Source organism: Cyprinodon tularosa, unplaced genomic scaffold, assembly GCF_016077235.1.
Source record: "Cyprinodon tularosa strain WSP-4 unplaced genomic scaffold, ASM1607723v1 ctg394, whole genome shotgun sequence".
Lineage (NCBI taxonomy): Eukaryota > Metazoa > Chordata > Actinopteri > Cyprinodontiformes > Cyprinodontidae > Cyprinodon > Cyprinodon tularosa.
In genome coordinates, this window is record NW_024039112.1 from 759,799 (window position 1) to 784,462 (window position 24,664).

At 41.5% G+C, this 24,664-nt stretch overlaps 1 protein-coding gene across 2 annotated transcripts in view; it reads right to left on the minus strand.

Moving 5' to 3' along the window:
- The window catches only part of LOC119791549 (fibroblast growth factor 12-like), a 70,401-nt gene that overhangs the window by 26,339 nt on the left and 19,398 nt on the right, over nt 1-24,664 (minus strand). Inside the window, exon 1 of one of the 2 annotated variants that reach the window (XM_038297703.1) lies at nt 14,544-14,770. The exons of the other annotated variant lie outside the window; for it this stretch is intronic. Within the exon in view, the coding sequence (XP_038153631.1) occupies nt 14,544-14,649 (106 nt within the window). The 5' untranslated portion in view covers nt 14,650-14,770. Of the gene's footprint in view, nt 1-14,543; nt 14,771-24,664 lie in introns of those variants that run through there. 2 annotated transcript variants of the gene reach the window in all.

Sequence of the window (24,664 nt, forward strand, 5' to 3'; positions counted from 1 at the left end):
GGGAGCGCCCACCTGGTTTCCTGCGTACCGGCCGCTTCTTCCCACTGCAGAAGCGAACTTTGCTAAAGACGCTGAAGATGTGTCGCTCACACAGAGACCTTGGGTCTTTACTGGGACTCGAGCGTTTCTTGTTGGTGGCAACCTTCTCATTGTTGGACTCGCGAGCTTGACGCTTCTGTCGGATCAGGGAGCTGGCGATGGCCGCCGCCATCCCCCTGAGGAACCAAATCCCTGCTCCGGGTCTCAGGTCTGGATCTTCACTCAGTCAAGGATGGACCACATGCCACCAACAGAGCAGCGGGACCCACCAGGGGAAGCAGTGTTTGATGACTTTAGGCTTAAGGTTGATCCATGATTAGGTCCAAGAAAGAAATTAAAATCTTCCAGAAAGATCCTTCAGAATAGCAACGAACCTCATCAGTTTCAGAACAGAAATGCTTGAAGGTTCTGACCCACTTTAAGTCAACATTTTTTGATCAGTTCCTCCAAGCACAGAAGGTATGAAACATCTGCAGAGCTTTGATTCCGGATTAATGAAGAGAAATAGTCAAACAAACGGAGTCGGCTGTCAATCCGTAGCAGAACCGAGTCTTCTGAGCCGAGGGAGCAAAAGTGAAGAAAAAAAACCAAGCTTGTTGGGTAATTTATCAGCTTACTTCTCCTGCCTCCATCCCTATGGAATGATATGATTTAGAGGACTTTGGTGCATCCAGAGACGCCTGAACACATCTTTCCACCTTCCAGCTTTCATCTTCAGCACTTTCTAAACAATTTCCAGAGGAATCCTTTTCCGTAAATCTGGAGAATCCAGGAGCCGATGAAGCAAACGGTGAAGTGTTCCTGCTCCGTTTTTACTCCACTGTTTTCCTGCACAGTCCTCCTCCTCTTCCTCTGCTGCATGTGAAGAGAAGCAGAGAGGAAGGGTAGAAAAAGCAAGCAGCCGTGAGGGCTCGCCGGTGAGAGACGGAGTGATGGAGGGATGAAGGAGGAGGAGGAGGAGGTGGCAGAGGTGTGGAAGAAGCTCCTAAAAATATTCCGCCTGATGTTTCATGATGCTCCCACATCGGACCACTCATTCTCCTCTTCCTCATTCCCACCACACCTTTTAGGCTTTCCCTACAGATAAAACCCAGAAGGCTTCATGGATTCACGTCTCGTTTACATCTGCATCCATCCAGAGAGCAGAAATAATTCAAAGGAAGGAGCGGATGTCGTTAAAGTAAAACGGAAAATCTCCTTTGATGTTTGGGAACATGCAGCCATATTTCACTTAACCGAACAAGAACAGAACAGAAAGTTTTTCACATTTTAATGAGACCTTAAAAACTTGAGATGCAGCGTGATGTTCTCACCTTAACAAACTGCTGAACTTGACGGCTCACAAAAAGAATAGAGGTGGAGAAGTTTTCCAAGCAGAGGGATCATAACGCAGACTAAAAATGCTCTGGAAGAGCATCTAGATCAGGTAACCAATAAAAAATCAGCGGAGTCCGAATGAAGAAAATCATCAACCAGTAAAGAGACATTTGAATTATAATCTGTTACTTTAAACAGAATTTAAAACAGAAATAATATGAGATTTTTTTCCATTGTAAAATCTAAAGTGTTTTTTGAAGTAGAGAACATCAATTGTTCAGTTTGGTATAGAGACAATTTCCTGATTCACATATTTTATAAAGCACCTGAACTGACCGTTTATTTGTTTATTTTCTTTCTTTCCTATGGCGAAATGTTCGCAGTGGGCTTTATGCTGCCCTGCGAGGCTTTAAACCTGGGTTTGAATAGAGACAAAGCCATTCTAAAGCACATATTAAGGAGCTCATTATGAGCCTGGATCCAGATTTATTTTTGATTCTGTTCATGGTGGAGAATCCTGCTTCACAGCAGCAGGTTGAGCCAAACATCCTCTAAGGCTACATTCACACTGCAGGCCTTAATGCTCAATTCCGATTTTTTCGTGAAATCTAATTTTTTTGCGCGTCCGTTCACACTTCCAAGTATATGCGACTTGTATGTGATCTACTGTGTGAAATGAAAGCGTTCAATCGAAGTGTCCCGCATGCGCACTCGAGGACGCGATGACGTCACATGTAGCAAGCGTTCTCAGTGTTTGCGGAAGTAAACATGACTCGTAATACCGCAGCGTATATTGCGTTCTTTAAGTTATTCTCCAACAGGAGCAGGCACATTACGAATGGAATCTTTTTAAGAAGATCAAAAAGAAAGACCCTCCCCCGGTTCCGGTAAGACCCTTCGAGTTTGGTCTGAATCGAGCTATCTTTCCAAATATGAATTAAGTCAGCAACCTCACTTTCTCTCCATTGACTGCTCTCTGTGTTATCTTCCGCCATGGTTGTTAGTTTTTCCCGCCTCCGCTTAGTAGGACGCAGATTAGTAACGTTTAGTAACATTTGTCAAGTATTAATGACGTGTAGGTCGGATGAATGCGACCTGGCCGTACAGACACAGGTCGCATTTGAAAAGATCAGATACGTATCGGATTCAGGACCACATATCCAAGTGGCCTGGGTCGCATTTGAAAAAATCCGATCTGTGTCGTTGAGACTGTCATAAAAAGATCAGATACAGGTCACATATGGGCAAAAAAATCGGAATTGGGTCACTTCAGGCTGCAGTGTGAACGTAGCCTAAATGTACAGGTTCATCTTTGAGCAAACCATTTCACTTTTCTTTCACCAGTTCACCACAGTTCTTCCAGCAGTCTACACTTTCTCTGCTCTCTTTTTCTCGTCTTCTCCTTCTTTCCCATCGTCCGGCTTGCGACAGGTTTGCCTGCTGTGTCTAAAAGTAGCAGCAGCAGCAACCCAGACTGACAGCAGCTCATTGGCTCATTTGTATCACATGCAGCCTGGAGCCGTTCACTCTGGACGGCTTTGCGTTTTAACAGGAGAAGTGGCGCAAGTGAAGTTAGACAGTGCCGTCGGACAACATCCGGTAATTTATAAATGTTTTGGGTCCTGTTGGGTCAGGTTGGGTCCTGATTAGCCAGCAGGTAGGTGCGGATCTGGACCGCAGTCCGCTAATCCATGACCTCTGCTCCAGACCTTTCAGTACTGAGACATTTTCACCCTCAATCCAGCTACATAAAAACGGTTTGAAGACCCTTAACCTTTTGGGAAAAAAAGCAACTTTCTTTTCATTAAATATCTTCTATGGCAAAGTTGTGAAAATTCCCAAAGAAAGATGAAAAAAACAACCTAAAACTTAATTTCAAACTCCAACAAAACACTATAGGTCAGACCTATGGCGCAACCGCAGGATGCAGTATCACATTCACCCACATGGACTCAGCAGAACCTGTCAGAACCATCATCAGTATGGGGGTAACTTTGTGCCATTACTGTTGCAAACAGAAAACATGTTTTTTTTAACTGAAATAAAAAAATAAAACAATCCAGAAATAAAATTTTGAAAAACCTTTAATTTAAAGTGTTCTCTATTTTTACAAATTTTATTTCAAATGCATTTTTTTTATAACTGATTGTTCTCTAAACAAACTTCACATTTTTACAGGTTCAGTTTGATCCAATTGTATTTTGTTTTTAATTTTAATTTTAACAGATTTAAAAGCTGTTTAAAGACAGTTAAAAACAACTATATTTGATTTAAATGTTCTGTTTTATAAATTAATGTTTTACAAAATAACCTTTTTTCAAACTGCATTTCACAGACCACACTTTCTTAAGTTCTGAGGGTGAGCTTTTCTCTGGTGCGATGAGTGAAGATGCATTTCTTTTTTTTCCTTTTTTTGAGTTTTTACTGCACTAGTGGCTAGTTATTCTGACAGTAGGCTGACTAAATAGGATTCAAACCCGGGTCGGCCGCATCGAGGACTAAAGGCCTGGTTATACTCCCGCAGCAGAGTGTGTTGAAAAGTAATTTTCTAACTAACATTTAAAACAACAAAATTTGAAAAATAAAGTTGAAATCCATCTAAATGAAAACAATCTGAGAAAACAGTAAAGTTAGTGTTCTTCGCCTGCAACAATAATGGAGCAAAATTCCCTCCATACATCACTGACCCGCATGTCTCTGCATGAAAACCTGTGGTTATAAATCTACCTGCTGCTGGAAACCACCCTGGCAGATCAGTATTCAGAGACACAGCATGTGGGAGCTCAACAGTCCTGGCTGTGGTCAGGATCCTGCAAAGCGCAGACCGAAGCGGATCCACAAGCAGTGGCACGCAAATAGGTGATGACTGGAGAAAGTTTGAGTAATAATGAGCATAAATTCCTCTGAAAAACATCAATTTCAAAATGGAATAATAGTGCCAATAAGAAAGAAAGTGATGGAGCATGATCATAAACCTAACCTTTCATAGGTAATCACATTCTAACATTACAATTAAGTACCGTAATAGATATTGTTTAAAGTTTAAAGAAAAGATTTCCTCTGTTTCATTTTCTCCGTGTTTCCAGGTCTGTTTTATATCAGGCTCTATGGTAAATCCTCATTAAAATGAGGCTCAGCTAAAAGCTCAGCATCACTGCGTGGACTCCTCTCGTTAGAGGAAACCCACTGCATGGCTGCAGGAAGGGGAGTTGGGACAGTGAGGAGACGAAGTGAGAGTTGATTATCCATGATAGGGGAAACACTGGGAGCCTGCAGGTACCAACATGGTCCTCTCACTCTGATGATTCACTCATCACATCTGATCTCACTGGGAGACAGCTGCAGCCCGGGGAGGAACAACCCAACCTAGAGAAAACTGACTTTAACTCATCTACAGATGCATCCTGATAACACAGAGAGAAATCTCTGCTCAGCAACTGGAGCCTGACTCTGCATCATTACATAATTTTACCATTAATGGTGCAGAGGATTGGATGTCCCAATGAAGGCCTGAACTCCTCTGACCTGCTGATGCCCAGCTTCCATCTACCTGTGGTTTCATCCTGATGGCTGCTGAAGATGTAAAAGAGGAGGTGATGAGTCTTTATGAGTGGACACCCCAATTAACAGCGAAGAGCTTGTTACACAAGCAAATTATCAGCTGCAGAAAGGGTGAGTCACCAGCCACAAACGCAAAGACCGCCTGGTGAACCCAGCAAGTGTTTGAAGAGGTCCGAAAAAGGAGCAATGAAAAGGAAAATTTCAATCCTTTCAGATTTTATTCCTGGGGGAAACCCAGCTCCCATCTCTTCTCAATTATCTTCCCAATAAGACGTCTCTCGATCTGTGGTCAAAAACTCTCTAAGGTTCCTGAAAGTCTTAATATTTGATTTGTTGCTTAATGTTTATTTAGTTTGTTTGAATTGAGACTTACATTGTATTCATCATCACTGTGTCATTTCTGTGACGCATGCAAGAAGAAAATGCAATACTGGCCATAAGAGGCGGCCTAAAAAAATCAGCAGAACATATCGCTGATCGGTTAGACTGATGTCAAAATAATCAGCATCGGCCTTAAAGGAATAGTACACCCAAAACATGATTAGCCTTCATTTTCTACTCACCCCCATGCTGAACAACACCCTGGAATACTTTTTTGATATCTCAAATGCATCTGGAGATCTGGGAGGCTTCTTGCTGTCTGTTGACATTCAAATAATGGAGGTCTATGGCGCCCGAGGCAGAAAGGTCCATAAAAGTCCACAAAAAACGTGTCAATATTCCTCCATACTGCTCGTCCAATGTATTCCAAGTGTCCTGAGTGGGTAGCGTCCATAATTTACTCGAAACAAAGTCATTTAGAATGTTTTTAGAGCATAAACAGTAGTGTATAGGATTTCCTCAAAGCACGTTCAAGAGTCTACGGAAACTGCGGCAGACCAAACCAGATGAAAGTGGTCAACCACAACACTGCAAAAACATCTAGAAATAAGTAAACAAAATTCTTAAATTGAGTGTCCATGTATTTTCTATCATGCTTACTCCCAAGTGGGGTCGCGAGGGGTGCTGGTGTCTTGCTCAGCTGTCTACAGGCAAGAAGCGGCGTCCATCCTGGACAGGTCGCCAGTCCATCGCAGGGCAACACAGAGACACACAGGACGAACAACCATTCCCACACACACTCACATCTAAGGAGAATCTAGAGAAGCCAGTTATCCTAACAGTCATGTTTTTGGACTGTAGGAGGAAGCCGGAGTACCCTGAGAGAACCCATGCATGCTCAGGGAGAACATGCAGAAAGACCCTGGGCTGGGAATCAAACCCAGAACCTTCTTGCAGACAGCAGTGCTACCCACTGTTCCACTGAGCAGCCCTAAATTGAGTGTCTTTACCCTTAATTTTAGCATCTAAATAAGATGATTTGCCAATGGAATGAGTATTTTTACTCCTAAAATAAGATAATTAGATAATATGCACTTGAAATAAGACAAAGCAATTGTTTTTTCTTATTTGAAATGTAAATTGTGTTTTTCCATTGGCAAAGTATCTCACTTACCTCCTCAATTCAAGAAAAAATGAACTTAATTTGAGCAAAAATGACTCATTTAGATTTCCATTTTTTGCTGTTAAGGCACCAATGCAAAATTCCTGTGTTTAAATCACCATCATAGTCAAATCAAAGATAATTATCAAAGATAAGCAATGAAACAAACCTTATAATGGGTTAATAAAGGTAAACATATAACATAGAATAAAACAATAAAACAAAAAAAGAATAATAAAAGATGGTAAAAGAGAAATTAAATGAATAATAAAGTAAAATCAATTCTCGGGTTTTGAAAATAAATCTTGACATCAAGTCCAAGCTAATGAATCTACAGTTAAAGGCTGGACCAATGAGATCCCATCAGCCAGGTCATGTGACCCTGCAAAGACTTGGATGCAGCCTCATGCAGCCGGCGGCACTGACGTATCAGTGAACGCACCGTCATGCTAGATGTAGGCCTTCCCTCTAAGCAGAGGAACCAGGTCAGATTCTTTAATTACTGACACGTATTTATGTCCTCATACCTGCAGTGAGGGAGCGAGGGAGGAAGAGGAGGACAGGAGCCATCTTCATCTGTCATTATGATTATCAGGTCATGGTGAGGATGGTCAGGTGGTCTACCGTCTTCACCTCACGCTAGGTTTAATTAGAGGTGACCTGCGGTAACTGTGGTGTCTGTCAGGTCACATTCAGGAGCACTTTAATGCTGTGGGATATTTGGCTTTTATCAAGCAGCTGACCTCTTCAGCATCAGGTCCAGCTGGAGGGATTGAGGTGGTTCTGCAACAGGTTCAAGTTCACCCAGGGATTCCACGGGTCATTAAAAGTCATTAAATTATAATTTTTTTCAAAATTAAGGCCTTAATTGGCTTTAAAATTCAGTAAATGTGATTATTTGAAATGAAAAATATGCGTTTATAAAAACAGATATAAAGTCAGATATATTATATCGCAATATATTTGTGCGGAACTGCTTCCGGTTGACCGTAAAGCCGTATGTTCGGAAAAGAAGCTCGAGGCGGAGAAAAAGAGAGAGAATAGGAAGATGTAAATTTCAACATAAATGGCTGGAAAGCAACATATCTATCTATCTATCTATCTATCTATCTATCTATCTATCTATCTATCTATCTATCTATCTATCTATCTATCTATAAGTCATGGGTACTTGTTGATGACATTAAAAAGATTTCTAAGAGCATTAAATTATTTCCTGTATAATCCCTGTCACCTGAACAACGTCCGTCCAACAACTTGAATTCAATTCAATTCAGTTTATTTCTATAGCACCAATTCACAACACAAGTCATCTCAAGGCACTTTACAGTTAAACCAGATCATCCAGTCATCAAAGTCTGTGACTGAAGGACAGAAGATGCGGCGTAGCGGCATCAGCATTGATCCAACCACTCATTAACGTCTGCTGGAGTGTGTTTATATGTGTGTGTAGGAAGAGACGGATGTTTCCTGATCAATAGACAAAACGCCACATCAGAGGACAGCAGAATGTCATCAGGATGCTGGAAGGACAACCAACAAAACACCATCTTAGGTTCTGATCTCCATTATTGATTTACTTTGCTTTAATTTTCCCTCATTCTTAGCTTCATCTCATCTTTCTAAAGTCTGGATCAGTCCTGGTAGAGTTTGGACTGATTTAAAGCTCATCTGGTTTCATTTAGACTGAACTTAGGTTCATATCTGCTGCCTTTTTTATTTGACATAGCTATGACTGAAATCAGAGGTTCTTCTGTTACTTGACTGATCTGCTGACTAAAGGTTAAAGTCTGGTTAATAATCAGATCGCTCTCTGGATAAATTGTGCTTCCATTTCAGTCAATTTCTGACTTGATTCTGGCTCCATTTAGCTGCAACAAACATGTTTTATATTAGATTTATTCATTTAAATTCATTTATTATAGATTTTATTCTTTTTTTTATCCTACTATAAAAAAAAGAATAAAATCTGTCATATGTGGACGCACTATATATAATGTATATATATATATATATATTCCATGCACCTCTTTCTTCCTCTTTCTACCCGCTGTTTCTTGTAGATCTTTATGAAGTGAGTTTTGCTCCATTATTGTTGCAAACAAGGAACATACAAATTTAGAACCATACTATAGATCTATAGATTTTCACTATATGAGCAGGTTCATTCTGTAAATGCTTTTCTTGGTTCAGATGGGCCCCATTTCTGTTTTCAAGTAGAAATCCTCTGCAGTCATAACAAAAGTGGCTGAAAAAAGGGAACAGCTAAACTTAGGCAATGCTAGGAGGTTTTCGGTTCTGAAAACATTTCCTCCTTTACCAGAGGCTCTCCTCGTGGAGCTGCAGCTGATCAGCTGCAAGTAGGCGGCAAAGCATTTGCTGTAAATTTGCTTTGCTCCTGTTTCACAGAGAGAAAGTATTTTTTTAATGAAACTCCAGTTTCTGCTGCAGTACGGCTAAAATCCAAACAAGACGCTGGTTTAGAAGTGGGCGGGGCTTTAGAATATACCGAGGATCATCATCAGTGGAAGGCAGAGCTACTGTACTGTATCTTCTAGGCTTAACTTACTGAAGAGGGTTTTTTTTTTAAGTAGTAGAACAAAACTGTTGTGTGATCTAAATATAATGGATGGAAATTGTTCTTTTAAGAAATTAAGTCAGCATAACATAAATTATTCGATAAAAAATAAAAAAAGAATTACTTCTGAGGTAACTATTGTTCTAATAACTGGAAATTTAAAAACTACTTGGTGAATTTTGTTGCAATATTACATGTTTTGTGAAGAGATATTAGAAAAAAATATGAAATCCAGAAATAAAACTTCTTAATCTAAAATATATATATAAATACATATATATATATATATTTTTTTTTTTCAAATTTAATTTTTTCCAGGCCTTTCCATGTTTAAAAATTTTATTTTACAAATGTCTCTTTTTTAATTGAGTTTAAAGGAATTGCGCTATTTTCCAATTGTGTTTTACAGAGAACATTCTTTTCACTTAAAGCAAAAAAAAGGCTCACTTTTCACCCACAAAAGCCTTTTTTCTAATGTCCAGGCAGACCTTTAGCAATCCTCCCCCCAGAGTAAAGCCCACCTCAGGAGTAAATGGCATTTTGAAAAGATTGTGATTCATAAAACTTAATCTGAAAAAATTTCTCTTCAAAAAGATATAATGCAAAAAAAAAAAAAAAAATTAAGAAAGTTTTTCAAATAAATAGAACAATTTGAAAAGAAAACTAATAAAACAGGAAAGTTACTCTTAAAATATTTTTATTATTGAAACATTTTTCAAATGTTTCATTTCTGGATTTTTTTATTTTTATTTCAAATTAGTATTTTCAAAACTTGTTCTTCGCTTGCTATAATGAAACAAAATATGCTGCATAAAAACAGAGCAGGTCCATGAGGCCCATATCTGGCAGTATGTTGCCCTCTGCTGGTGGTTTGGAAGTATTGCAGTTCAGTCTGTGAGTCTGCAGCCAGGAAACACATCAGAGCTGATAAGTTTGTGCTGCTTTACTCTTCCTTAGTCTTCAGGTGATTTTCTTTATTTCCTCTCTGCAGCTCAGGCTGCAGGATGTTCTAAACCAGTCAGAACTGGAGCAATCTGAGGTCAGTCCGTGTTTATAATACACACAGACAGTCTGTCGACTGACTGTACAGAGGATAAAGTTCAAGGTTTTTAAAAGCTGGGAAGTAGTGATCTGTGATCCATTAGACAAAACTGCACCAACAACCATTATTCATCAGCAGCTGATTGAAGCCTTCAGATCGGTCTGCAGGAGGAATGGGGAGAATACTTGACATGGATCGGCCTCTTCAAAGACAGAAAGCTATGTAAAGATCTTGGTTACAGTCTAAAGCTGTGTTTCCGATTGCATGAATAATTTACAGCCTGATCATGTGTAAACGAACATCTGCACTGCTGCTGTTAAATCTTTCATGCTGAATTCTTCATTTTTTCGATTCAAGTTTTGTAAAATGTATGATCCTGAGAACCAGAATGTTTCTGCAGACCCTACACTGACTGGAAGCCTAACAGACATGATCGCTTTACAGAATCTACTTCTGGACTCAAAAAGCATGACTTATCCAGAAGTAAACATGTGGGCACATGGACATATACACACATACTAATATATATATATATATATATATATATATATAGTATCTGTATTCACACGTCTATTGCATGTATATAGAAGCCTTTAGTAGATAAGTTTCAATGGCTAAGTTAAGAGTTTTTATCTGTAACACATTTAACCGGGAGTTGAATCCTTTATGTTGCGCTCATATTCAATCATCTGTTGTCCTTACACACAGCCACTTAGATATAGCAGACTGAAAGTTATCTGATTAAATATTAAACAACATAAATGTATCCAAGAGCACAACAATACCAAGCTTAGATAAGCCAGGTTAACAGGGTTTATTTATCTGAGTAGAAAATAACCTAACAGATATTCTTTATGTATAAATGACAGCAGGCATGTCATTTATCCCACTGGATCGACCTCTGATGGAAGAAACAAGGTGAGCTTATTCACCTTTAGCTGACAAATGTCTGAGAATCATCCTGTTTCCTGTCTGTTAAAATCAAATTTATATCTCTGAGTTTTTTATTAGACTGAAGTAAAGAAAACAGAACAGAACAAGTTGTGTTTGCTGTGTTCGAAATCTAGATAATGAATTTTTTCTTTAAATAAGTGCATTTGGAAGTGCCAATGGAACAAGACAATTTAGATTTAAAATAAGAAAACACAAATGCATTGTCTTATTTCAAGTGCATATTATCTAACTGTCTTATTTTAAGAGTAAAATACTCATTCCATTGGCAAACTATCTAATTTACCTACTTAAAGTAAGGAAAAATGCACCTAATTTAAGAAATTCTTACTTATTTCTAGAGCGTTTTTGCAGTGTAGTAAGAAAGAAGCTAAGGATCTAATTTGACTTTAGTTTAATACTGAGGCATTTCTTCTCTGAATGGTTCACAGGTGGAACTAAGTGGCCTAAATAGAAATATTCCTTCTTTAGGTATAAAAAAACCCAACAAGAAATGCAGGGAAAGTCCTGTTGAACAGGGCTGCTGTCAGAGTTAGGTGGCGTAATATGCTTGTTTATTTCTAAAGAGCTGGAAGTGAAAATTCTAAACTGCAGGTTAATGTTTCGGCCTTTAGTTTGTTAAAGCATCTGGTTTCAGGAGGAGACAGACGGGAGGCCGATGGAACGCTGGTTCCAGTTTAATAATAACACAAAAGAGTTCCCCGTTAATCCGCGGAATGTCGACGGTTTAAACGAGTCGTGTGCTTCCACTCAGCTGCCGTAATTGCACTGTAAGTCTGTTTATATGTAAAGAGATATGTGCGACATGAGAGGGGTGAGGTCCTGAGAGCAGATCAGAGATATTTATAATTCAGAACGATCCAGCAGGAGGAGGAGGTGCTGTACGGTCACATTAAGTATAACTGGGGTACTTTATACTTCACTCTAACTTCTTACAGACACATTCATAGAGAGAAGCTCATCTGCAAACATTAAATGTGCAAATTTTATAGCTTAACTGTTTTCAAAAAGAGTTCCTCAGAGTTTATAAAGCAGATTACTTAAAAAACAAGACAGGAGAACATAAAAAAACTCTTTAAATGATCAAACAAAATTGTGATTTCAGCCATAAGAGTGAAACTGGAACACAGAAAAAGGAGCAAATTTAATGTCTAGAACTATCGGACGGCATGGGATTAATTTCCACTGTTATGCTGATAATACTCAGCTATATCTGTGTATTAATCCAGATGACACTAACCCATTACATAGATTACAGGCATGTTTTAAAGACATAAAAACCTGGATGACTCTTAACTTTCTGCTCCTGAATGCAGACAAAAAAGAAGTTCTAGTCTTTGAAAAAGAAGCTGATTAGGAAGTCCCTTAATCTGGATGGGATTAAACTGATCTCAGATAATAAAGTAAAAAATCTTGGTGTCATTTAAATTCCATATCAAAGAGGTACAATTTAATCTCCAAACTATTACAAAAGTTAGAAATATCCTGTCCAGAGGTGATGCTGAGGAACTAGTCCATTCCTTTAGTGCTTTAAGGCTGGATTATTGTTAATTCTTTACTATTATCAATTATTATTTCTTTAAATATTTTTGTTTTGGCAAGAACAAATAGAGCATTGAAAAAATGACAAATAATGTTTCCCTAGAAATATAACTAAATAAGCACTGTTACGAACTGAAAACTTAATTAATGTCAGATTTTTCTTTTATTTGTCTAATTTTTGCTCAAAAGGCAGATTATAATTCATCATTACCTTTTTGCTCAGCTTAGTGCTTCTGCATATCCTTTCTCCCATCTCCCCTTAGACTTTATGATCTCTGCTGTTACCAACAAACGCAGTGTTTAGAAACCTGGTTCTGGTTCAGCAGATATAAAAATCACTCCCACAGATGCTGAGGTTAGTTTCAACACTTGTTCAGCTTTTCTGGGATTATTTGTTTGTGAAAATTAAGGCATGATTGCACAGTTTTATGTTCTTTGTCTTTTTACTCTGTTCTATGAACAATCAGCTGTCTTTTCCCATATTTAACTTAAAAAAAAATCCCATTTTACCTGAATATACCCCATTATCAACAACTGCAGAGTGTTTTTCCCCTTTCTGACAAGCTGATTCCTGCCTTACTGGTTAACTTTTACCAAGATTTTTATTGATATTATTCAGTCTTTAAAGGAATAGTACACCCAAAACATGATTAGCCTTCATTTTCTACTCACCTCCATGCTGAACAACACTCTGGAGTACTTTTTTGATATCTCAAATGCATCTGGAGATCTGGGAGGCTTCTTGCTGTCTGCTGACATTCAAATAATGGAGGTCTATGGCGCCCGAGACAGAAAGGTCCACAAAAGTCCACAAAAACTTGTCAATATTCCTCCATACTGCTCGTCCAATGTAATCCAAGTGTCCTGAGTGGGTAGCATCCAGAATTTACTCGAAACGAAGTCATTTAGAACGTTTTAGAGCCTAAACAGTAGTGTATAGGATTTCCTAATAGCGCCCCCATGCGCGCTCACGATTCTACGGAAGCCGGCAGACCAAACCAGCGCATTCAGCTCGGCAAAGAACTCATGCTCTTCCTCAACACTGAAGTCCTCAGACATTTTTCTTTCGTTGTTTCTTTCTTTGCACAGGTAAACAGCACATTTCTTCTTCTACGCTTGCATTATCGGCAGACCAGACGCTGAATGCGCACTTCCTTCCGGTTTGGTCTGCCGGCTTCCGTAGAATCGTGAGCGCGCATGGGGGCGCTATTAGGAAATCCTATACACTACTGTTTATGCTCTAAAAACATTCTAAATGACTTCGTTTCGAGTAAATTCTGGATGCTACCCACTCAGGACACTTGGATTACATTGGACGAGCAGTATGGAGGAATATTGACACGTTTTTGTGGACTTTTATGGACCTTTCTGTCTCGGGCGCCATGGACCTCCATTATTTGAATGTCAGCAGACAGCAAGAAGCCTCCCAGATCTCCAGATGCATTTGAGATATCAAAAAAGTACTCCAGAGTGTTGTTCAGCATGGGGGTGAGTAGAAAATGAAGGCTAATCATGTTTTGGGTGTACTATTCCTTTAAGTCTGGTATCCTCTCTCCATTGTTAACCCCCCCCCCCCCCACTGTAGACAGTATTCCTGTGTGTGATGCCAGAGGAAGCTGTTCCGATCTTTGTAACCACACCTGAACACACACTGCCCTGAGGATTTGCATGCTTTTCATGTCTCCTTCGCATCAAACTGTTTTGCATCACACCTGCAGCTCGGCTGCAAAGCATAGGAGAAAGAAAAGTGGACAAAGATGGCATCATGACCAACAATCAGCTTTTGGACATGAACCTGATTCTACGCCTGGTTCTGAGGTCTCTGGCACCAATCATGGAGTCAGAGGTTTGTCATCATTCAGACACCTTTAAAGCTCCTTCAGTAGCCCAGCTTCACCTGGATCTACTTCTTCTTCATAGATTTAAAGTGATCCAAATGGATCTGTCCCTCTTTAACCAACAGTGATCACTGTGAGATTATTTTGGCTCTCTGAGGAGTACCGGACCATCACCCACAGCGATGGACTCACCCTGCTGGCTACTCTCCTTGTAAACACTGCCCTTCTCCTTGTCCTCCTCCTCTCCTTTACTCTTCCTCAGCAGCAGGCGTCGGAACAGGTTGCAGAACCAGGTCATGGTGCAGAGACCCGGGCTGTTTATCCGTCAGCGAGATGTTCAGCTTGGAGGCCTCTCAGAGGGGGATCCGGTTCCAGCACTGCATAGCACCACTGACAGTTAACAGAGTAAAAGCTCCACGTGGGAATCTGAAAACCCTGCACCTCCTTCTAGCAACATGATTCCCAGTCCCAGTCCAGGACTGGAAGCTCTAGATTAATCCCAGGAAAAGGCTCAGGTTACAGCAGCTCCGGTTACATGCATGCAAAAACATCAAACCACCGCTCTTTCTGGGAACTCACGCAGGTTCTAATCAGGGGCTAAATCTGACTTTCTATAATTAATTCTCAACATAAAAGAGGCAGCAATAGAGCCCTGCCTGTCAGCAGAGGGCAGCAGAGAGTCACAGTCGAGGATTTCAGTCTGCTTATGTCAGAGAGAAGTGGAGAAACTTTAGAGACTGAAATCTTACCCAACATTTTGTCTCCTGTTTATAAAAATGTTTTAAGCAGAATGTCCCAGAAGCATCGCTGCTGCATGAATCTGACCAAACCGAGGTTGAAGGTTTGAAAAAGGTTTAAGAGACAAAAGGTTTAAGGAAGCAGGCGGCAGAAAGGAAAACATTCAACCTCCAGTTTCTGATCTGTAACAGAAGAGCCCATGGAAAGGAAGCAAAAGCATTCACATCCCCTGAAAGGTTGGAATGTCCTGGAGTCCTGGTTTGAATCTGACAGAGGGAAACCTAAAGATTAGGGTAATGGCAAAGAGGCCTTCCAGCCAGAGAGACTCATGACTCAAAGACTCAAAGATCATGTAAATATCAGAAGGGAAGATGAAAAGAAAATATATTTTTTTGAAGGTGGTTCACCTGCCACAGTGATTACTGAGAGGTGTTTAACTCTTTAAAGTGTATCACATTTGACATTGAGTTTTTGAGGCCACTGCAACATCAGTGCAGTGTTTTTGTTCTTGGAACCCTGACCTACACAATCAGACACATCTATTGGACAATAAAATATTATACAGAACTGCCTGTATCAAAATTGATCCATATAAATGATCTAATTTACCCTAAACAAAATGTTTTTTTATTAATCTAATTCATCAGAAAGCTCAATGACGATTCTAATTTTGAAAAATTTGAAATTTCTGTCAATTATTTCAGGGTTCAGGCTTTAAAGGGTTAAACAATTTTCTCTTTAGAGCTCAACGGATAGGTCAACGATGGCTGAGACCCACTAACCCCATTTATACTACCCTCTGAAAACCGATCTGTGCCGAGCTTGGGTCCATATGACCGTTTACACCCCAAGCTAGCACGGTTCATCCCTCCTAGTGACAATCTACGGTACTTCTGCTCTCTCAAGCAAACAAGCAAACCAACATGGCGGCGGCCGAAACATTCAAGAAGTTTGCGGAGAGTCAGGCAAAGAAGGCAGCCTTTGGTGAATTTCCTTGAGTCAACTTTTGGGAAGTGGATACGAGAAACGTTCACCTAATCAGGGCTTACAGACGCAGGAAACAACCACAGACGTTGAGGTTCATCACACTGCAAAGCAGAATCATCACTGGAAATTGTAAAAATCCTAGCTTCCCTACCTTGGCATGCTAGGGAAGCTAAGATTTTTATGAATGTCTGAAATTTCCTGATTACCAGAACTGAATCGCACCGAGCCCTACTGATGAACTAGGTCCATGTTAGCGCGGTTCGGTTGTGTCTGGCACGGTCTAGTTCAGTTTTGCGTGCCATTTATACTCAACAGTTAGCTCGGTTACCGTGCTCAGTCCGATCTTAGCATGGTTTCAAAGAGGTGGTGTAAGTGAGGCATGGATTCAGTAGCCCCACATGGATTCAGTAGCCTCACATGGATTCAGTAGCCTCACATGGATTCAGTAGCCCCACATGGATTCAGTAGCCCCACATGGATTCAATAGCCTCACATGGATTCAGTAGCCTCACATGGATTCATTAGCCCCACATGGATTCAGTAGCCTCACAAGGATTCAGTAGCCCCACATGGATTCAGTAGCCCCACATGGATTCAGTAGCCTCACATGGATTCAGTAGCCTCACATGGATTCAGTAGCCCCACATGGATTCAGTAGCCCCACATGGATTCAATAGCCTCACATGGATTCAGTAGCCTCACATGGATTCAGTAGCCCCACATGGATTCAGTAGCCTCACAAGGATTCAGTAGCCCCACATGGATTCAGTAGCCTCACATGGATTCAGTAGCCCCACATGGATTCAGTAGCCTCACATGGATTCAGTAGCCCCACGTGGATTCAGTAGCCCCACATGGATTCAGTAGCCCCACATGGATTCAGTAGCCTCACATGGATTCAGTAGCCTCACATGGATTCAGTAGCCCCACATGGATTCAGTAGCCCCACATGGATTCAGTAGCCTCACATGGATTCAGTAGCCCCACATTGATTCAGTAGCCTCACATGGATTCAATGGCCTCACATGGATTCAATAGCCTCACATGGATTCAGTAGCCTCACATGGATTCAGTAGCCTCACATGGATTCAGTAGCCCCACATGGATTCAGTAGCCTCACATGGATTCAGTAGCCCCACATGGATTCAGTAGCCTCACATGGATTCAGTAGCCCCACATGGATTCAGTAGCCTCACATGGATTCAGTAGCCCCACATGGATTCAGTAGCCTCACATGGATTCAGTAGCCTCACATGGATTCAGTAGCCCCACATGGATTCAGTAGCCTCACATGGATTCAATAGCCTCACATGGATTCAGTAGCCTCACATGGATTCAGTAGCCCCACATGGATTCAGTAGCCCCACATGGATTCAGTAGCCTCACATGGATTCAGTAGCCCCACATGGATTCAGTAGCCTCACATGGATTCAGTAGCCCCACATGGATTCAGTAGCCCCACATGGATTCAGTAGCTTCACATGGATTCAGTAGCCCCACATGGATTCAGTAGCCTCACATGGATTCAGTAGCCTCACATGGATTCAGTAGCCCCACATGGATTCAGTAGCCTCACATGGATTCAATAGCCTCACATGGATTCAGTAGCCTCACATGGATTCAGTAGCCCCACATGGATTCAGTAGCCTCACATGGATTCAGTAGCCTCACATGGATTCAGTAGCCCCACATGGATTCAGTAGCCTCACATGGATTCAGTAGCCCCACATGGATTCAGTAGCCTCACATGGATTCAGTAGCCTCACATGGATTCAGTAGCCCCACATGGATTCAGTAGCCTCACATGGATTCAGTAGCCGCACATGGATTCAGTAGCCTCACATGGATTCAGTAGCCTCACATGGATTCAATGGCCTCACATGGATTCAATAGCCTCACATGGATTCAGTAGCCTCACATGGATTCAGTAGCCCCACATGGATTCAGTAGCCTCACATGGATTCAGTAGCCTCACATGGATTCAGTAGCCCCACATGGATTCAGTAGCCTCACATGGATTCAGTAGCCCCACATGGATTCAGTAGCCTCACATGGATTCAGTAGCCCCACATGGATTCAATAGCCTCACATGGATTCAGTAGCCTCACATGGATTCAGTAGCCCCACATGGATTCAATAGCCTCACATGGATTCAGTAGCCTCACATGGATTCAGTAGCCCCACATGGATTCAATAGCCTCACATGGATTCAGTAGCCCCACATGGATTCAGTAGCCCCACATGGATTCAATAGCCCCACATGGATTCAGTAGCCTCACATGGATTCAATAGCCTCACATGGATTCAGTAGCCCCACATGGATTCAGTAGCCCCACATGGATTCAGTAGCCCCACATGGATTCAGTAGCCTCACATGGTTTCAGTAGCCCCACATGGATTCAGTAGCCTCACATGGTTTCAGTAGCCCCACATGGATTCAGTAGCCTCACATGGTTTCAGTAGCCCCACATGGATTCAGTAGCCTCATATAAATTCTAACTTAGCCACATTGTCCTATTTTCTCCTTTCATCAATCATCATTTCTATGGACTTCCGTTCCCAGTCATTAGAACGTCTAAAGAGGAGTGGGGGCCTAGTGGTTAGGGCATTGTGCTTGGATCCCAGAGGTCCTGAGTTCAAGCCCCCACTCCCGCGAAATGCCACTGAGCAAGAGATGCTTAACCTGCTCCCCTGGTGGTGCTCACACCAATCCCCTGTGGGATGGGGATTGTCTATGTGCGTCTATTCTAACATCTGCCTCATCATGATGGCCTTCAAGGAGGTTTCCCATAGTTTGCCCCAAACCAACAGGCTGATCCAAGTCTCCACCCACCGGGTTCTGGTTCTGTTTCATCTGTTCCCTCTCTCACTCTCAACTGATTTTCCATCATATTGTCTTTTTTACACCAGACACTAGACAAAATTCAAAGGACGCAAAAATTGATTAATTCATCTAAATCGACTAGATTTATTGATAAACAGTTTTCTCTCGCAGCAAGAGGATTTTTCCACATCATGAAGGTTTAGACATTTTTCTTTACAATATACTGAGCAAATAAAATGAATTATCATGTTTTAGCTATTTTCTTTTCCAGCTGTATGGCAGTGACGAAATTAAAAAGAATATTTCCGCACACATTATTAACACTTTTTATAATAACAAAACTCGTAAGTGAATAAAATGATGGCAGCGTTGTTGCCACTGATAAGGTTGGATGGAGGGTTAAGGTTGGTGCTGGTTGGGTGGAGCTGGGAAAAGAAGAACCACCTGGAAACCAACTGTGGTGCTGAAAGATGCCCAGCTTGTTTCAACAAACATGAGGATTATCTTCCAAACTCAAACCGTTCAGTTTCAGTGACGACATGATCCACATACTGCATCTCTGATCATTGGTTTTATTTTGATCCATGATGTGACTGAACTTCATCTTTGACTCATCTCCTCCTTCTCCTCTTTAGCTAAGAGCTGCAGGTGAGCAGCGGCTGCTGAAACTCTCTCCTCTCTTTGTTCTGCTGTTTGTGTATCATCTGCAGCCTCACGCTGCTGCTGCAGCAGTGTATTCCCAGTCTGACCAGCACGGGGCGCACAGCTGCAGCAGGAGCAGGCATCAGGGCGTGACAGGGAGGAAGAGGAGCAGCAGGAGTGAAGGACATGCTGCTTCCCCTTAGCTCCTCCTGCCGCTAAGCTCCAGAAAGCCCATTCAGCTCCAGGACGGTTCTGTTAGAAACGTGTTGATCAGTAGATTAATCATGGAGGTTTCAGTTAAACCCTCATCACCCAACAGTTTCTCTTTACTTCGGCTTCTTCTTCACTCTCCAATATCCTCATGCATTAAACAGTAGATTTGTGCAGATAAAAATATAAAACGACACAAATAGACCAAATGTTAAATTAGCAACTAAAAGAAAAGTGTAAATTATATGTAGTTAAAACAGTCTGTTATCAAAACATCTGTTTTCTTCAACCATCAGAGGAGGTAAGAGGTCAACTAGAGCAGCAGTTCCATCTTAAGCTCCCCCTGGAGGATCATTGAGGTGTTTCCAGGTCAGAAGGGGTGTTCATTCGGGGCTCTTGATGACCGCATTTGGCTCGCAGATAAATATTTTTAAAGATGTTATACAGTGTTGTGCATTTTTATTTTACAACCAGGAAGTCCACAAACTGTAGTTAAAAGTCTTCAGCTGATTAAAAATGCTGCAGCCAGAGTTCTGATGAAAATTAAAAATAGAGATCATATCTCTCCTCTCCTGGCTTCTCTTCATTGGCTTCCTGTTAAATCCAGAATAGAAGAGCACTTCGCTCTCAATCTGCAGGTTTACTAGTGGTTCCTAGAATTTCTACAAGTATAATGGGAGGCAGATCTTTTAGTTATCAGGCTCCTCTCCTGTGGAACCAACTACCAGTTTTAGTCCGTGAGGCAGACACCCTGTCTACTTTTAAGGCTAGGCTTAAAACTTTCCTTTTTGATAATGCTTATAGTTAGAGTGGCTCAGGTTATCCTGAGCTATCTCTATAGTTATGCTGCTATAGGCTTAGACTGCTGGAGGACATAGGGACCCCCATTTCATCATTCTGCTTCATTCTATCTCTATTCTCCTGTTCTGCAGAATCTGTTAGTTCAATCTCTAACGTTCTGCTCTCTCTGCTTTTTCCTCATAGTAGCTTCATCTGGTCTGTTCCTGTTTGGCTTTGACTCCATCCTGGAGAGAAATATCAGCTGTGCTGCTTCCATCAACACCTTTGTTTATAAATGTAGGAGATCGGCCTGTTTTTCAGTGTAGTCCTGTTTCTCTTACTGTGACTGGCTGGATGTGCTCTCTTCATCCTCTGACATGGGAGCTGGCTCGGGGCTCGTCTGCCTGGCCGACTTTTACGGCTGCTTTTTGTATCTCTGCTTTTGTCTCCTTGAACCCCAGTCGGCCTCGGCAGATGGCCGCTCACACTTAGCTCGGTTCTGCTGGAGGTTTCTTCCTATTAAAAGGGAGTTTTTCCTATCCACTGTCGCTACAAGCATGCTCAGTGTGAGGGATTGTATTCAAGTCAATGAGCCGATGCAATCAGATTGTTTCCTTAGATAGAGAATCAATTTGACTGGGTGATCTGATGAACTGTAAAGTGCCTTGAGATGACATGTGTTAATTGAATTGAATTTTATCCAGCTATTTTCTACCAATCCTGTTCAGGGTTGCAGGTGACCACAGCCAATCACATCTGTACTTTAGGTTACAGGCAGGTCAAAGACTAAAACTCGACTTTCATTGGATAATGAGTGACAAACACGGGTCAGTGTGAGGTCAAGAAGCAAACTTCGCTCCTTTTTCTTTTTCAAAGTCAGCTTTGCAGATCAAAGGCTTTGGAAGAAGAAGGGGAAAAAAATATGAGGAGCACCGTACATTTCAACAGGAACGGACAGAGGAGAGAAGCTTCTGATATTCACTGATGAAACGGTCCAATAAAAAGAGACACTTTGACACACGCCTTGCTGCATTTGCACCGAGAGAAGCCTAGAGCTACTGTTCAGAGTGAAAGCTGGGTGCTGACCCAACAAGGTGACTGGAGTTCAGCTAACTTTGCTGGTTCTTCTGTAATTAACTGATGGCAAGTAATCCAAAACATTCCCGCTTGATGTCCCCAAAAAGTGAGCGAACACAAGCAGATGGAAAGAGAGAGAGAGAGCAGGGCCGTAGCTAGATGGAGGGCCGATCTTTGCCCCCCGACCAACTGATTTGTTGTTTTCATGTGAACCTTGTAACTCCAGAGGGTGTAACTCCAGTATAAGGTCCTAAAATTACATTTTATTGTTAGCAAATTAATGATAAAATTGCAATAAAAATACAGTAAATAAGGATAAAAATAACGCAAAAAAAGAAACGCGATCAAGGCTCATCTTCTTATTCAAGGCGTGCAACTGCACAACAACTATGCGTCGCTTAACATACGTCACGCACTCCGTTGCTCTTATTGGTTGTAGGTCTATCCAATTGAGTGCAGAGGCATTTTTTTTACTGGTTCATTCGAAACACGCCCCATAATCACAGCTCTATGGAGCAGCATCAGACTCATATTCTGACTAGAATTGAGTAGGACTACGTCAGGCTAACATCCAACACCACTGTCGCCCAAAAGGCAAAGGTATGCATCGCTTATGTAATTAGAGATGAATAGAAGCTTTCTAAGTCTAATGACTCTCAGCCTTTTTCAAAGTATACAGGGAGAGTAGGAGCTACGAACAAAGCTAACTGGATTGGTAAACAATGAAGGACTGCATGTGCAGCAGCAAAGGTGTTAGGTGAGAATTTTAAACAGACTGGCATATGGAATAGCCAACAGATAAGCTGCTCCCCCCCAGAGCACAAAGATCGTCCACTAAATTAAAACATTTTCCTGTTGGTACAGTAGGGTTAGTCTGGACTGATCCTGAACTGGTTCAGGTGCCTTTGTGTATTCAACCACCCCTCAGTGGACATCGGTTCCAGTTCTGGGTTCTGACTCCAGATCCTGATCCGATGAACCGCTTCAGCTGACTGCTTAGGAAGAGGAGGAGCAGCATCTTCTGGGCAGAGATCCTTCACATCCTCATCATCTCTGTTGGATTCCACACAGCTAAATTTGAGCAAAGAAAAATCTTGTTGCCCCTCTTACAGCCAGCTGGCTGGCAGTGTGCAGCAGCAGATGTTCTCTCCAGGTTTGGACCTTAAGAACCACCAGGAGTCCAGTCTGTATCAGGAATAAGTTTGACTTTCCTGAAAAATAATATGAAATTGTGATCCGTCTCTGCTGTGAAAGTCGAAGTAATGGAGATTTAGGTTTCGGCAGCAAAGATGTGGAGATAGATGAGGGTCAGACGAGAAGTTCCTTTTTCAGCAGGAAGTCAGTTCCAGCAGACAGGAAGTGGAGCAATCAAATAGATCTGCTCAGAACAACTGCTGTCCCGTTTTCACATTCAGCCTGTGGAGGCTGCAGACTGACACAGGCCTCCATCTTCTGATCAACAGCAGTACAGGACCGGCCAACAGACGGACAGAAGGACGGAGAGACGGACGCGTCCTGCTGCTGCAGCGTCCGTCCATCAGCAGGCGGAGAGCATTCCCAGAACATCCTCATGAATTATGGACGAGGTCTGCCGACTCCATCAATCCTCAGCTTTGAGGTTAACCTCGCCCGCAGACTGCTTCCCTCCGTCTCTGACACACACCGCCTCCATGGCGATGCTCTTAAAGGGCCATGCCAAGTTTTTGTGTCTGCTAAATGCTGAGCTTCCATGGGGACCTGAGCCTACAGTCTGCATCTGATCCGATTCGTTTTCCTCTCAGGAACTCCTTCATATCTTCACGTCATCAGATGGTGAACCAGACCTGCGAAGTTGGGTTCTGTTATTGTTCACCCGTTCTGCACATAAATGTTTATCAGCTGCTTGAATGCAGATTTTAAAAAATCTATATTTCAGCTCCTCTTCTTTCTCCTGTTTTTCTTCCATCTTCATAACAAATGAAGGATTGCTCCATTAAGTTGAATGTTAATTTGCTCTTAATTTTCAACAGTTTGTCACATGAAGCTCTTAATCTGAAGGACATCAAGGCATCCATGTCTGTCTCATAACAGGTCCAATGCATCAGAAAATCTAATAATCATAACCATATTACAACAAAATCTATAAAACTGGACATTCAACAGTTGTGAAAAGAATCTAAACTTCTGTAGACTGAACCCTTTCAGTTCTTCATGTTCATTTGTAACCTGGCAGATCAGATTGATAACTGTACCACTAAGGTTAGGTTCTACACATTATGTTAGTGTTGTAAAGTTTCCCCAACTTTAACCGATAAAAAATGAAACAAAGACAGTGTAAGATTTTTTCCTGAAATGCTTTGCAAAGGGAGTCCAGAGATAAACTGTCAATCTCTGCATCTCTGCTTGGCTCAACACTTGCCAGGCTTTGTATTGAGCAGTCAACGCATTACAACAGCAGGCGTTAGTTTCGATTACGCAGTCTCTTAGACATAGCATGAACTTTTAAGATAGGGAACTTGCCTGGTTTCAGTATACGCTTTAAAAAAGGTGTCGTGGTTATGACTTTTCACTTCTCTGCTTCTCAAATGAAAAACAGGAGAGCATTCTTGCAAAACATTCTTGTCTTATGACCTTCATACACTATTTCCAATGATGAGAGTAACATATAGAACATATAAATAAATAAAATGGTAAAAACAACAGAAATCATAATAACTCCAACACATTACTTATCTGGGACTGTTTCAATTTGATCTGTTTAGGTAAAGGAGGCTCATTAAGCAAAAACCTACTGAGCTGATTGGACGAAGTGACACCCAGTGCCGCCAAAATAAATTTTGTTTGGTTTTAACCAATCACTGTAAGAAATTAAATAGCAGCAGACGCCACGAGAGACCAACATTTATGCTGCATTTACAGCTGTTCCTCTTTCAGAGAAGAAACAATGGCTCCTGCCAGGCAATCTGTGATAGTGGGCATTTGCCCGGTGGGCCTGCCCTCCCTAAATCATACCTGCTCCAACACTTATTCTCCGGCCGAAGCACCTACCTGTGACAGTAAATAACTCAAGGGGCTC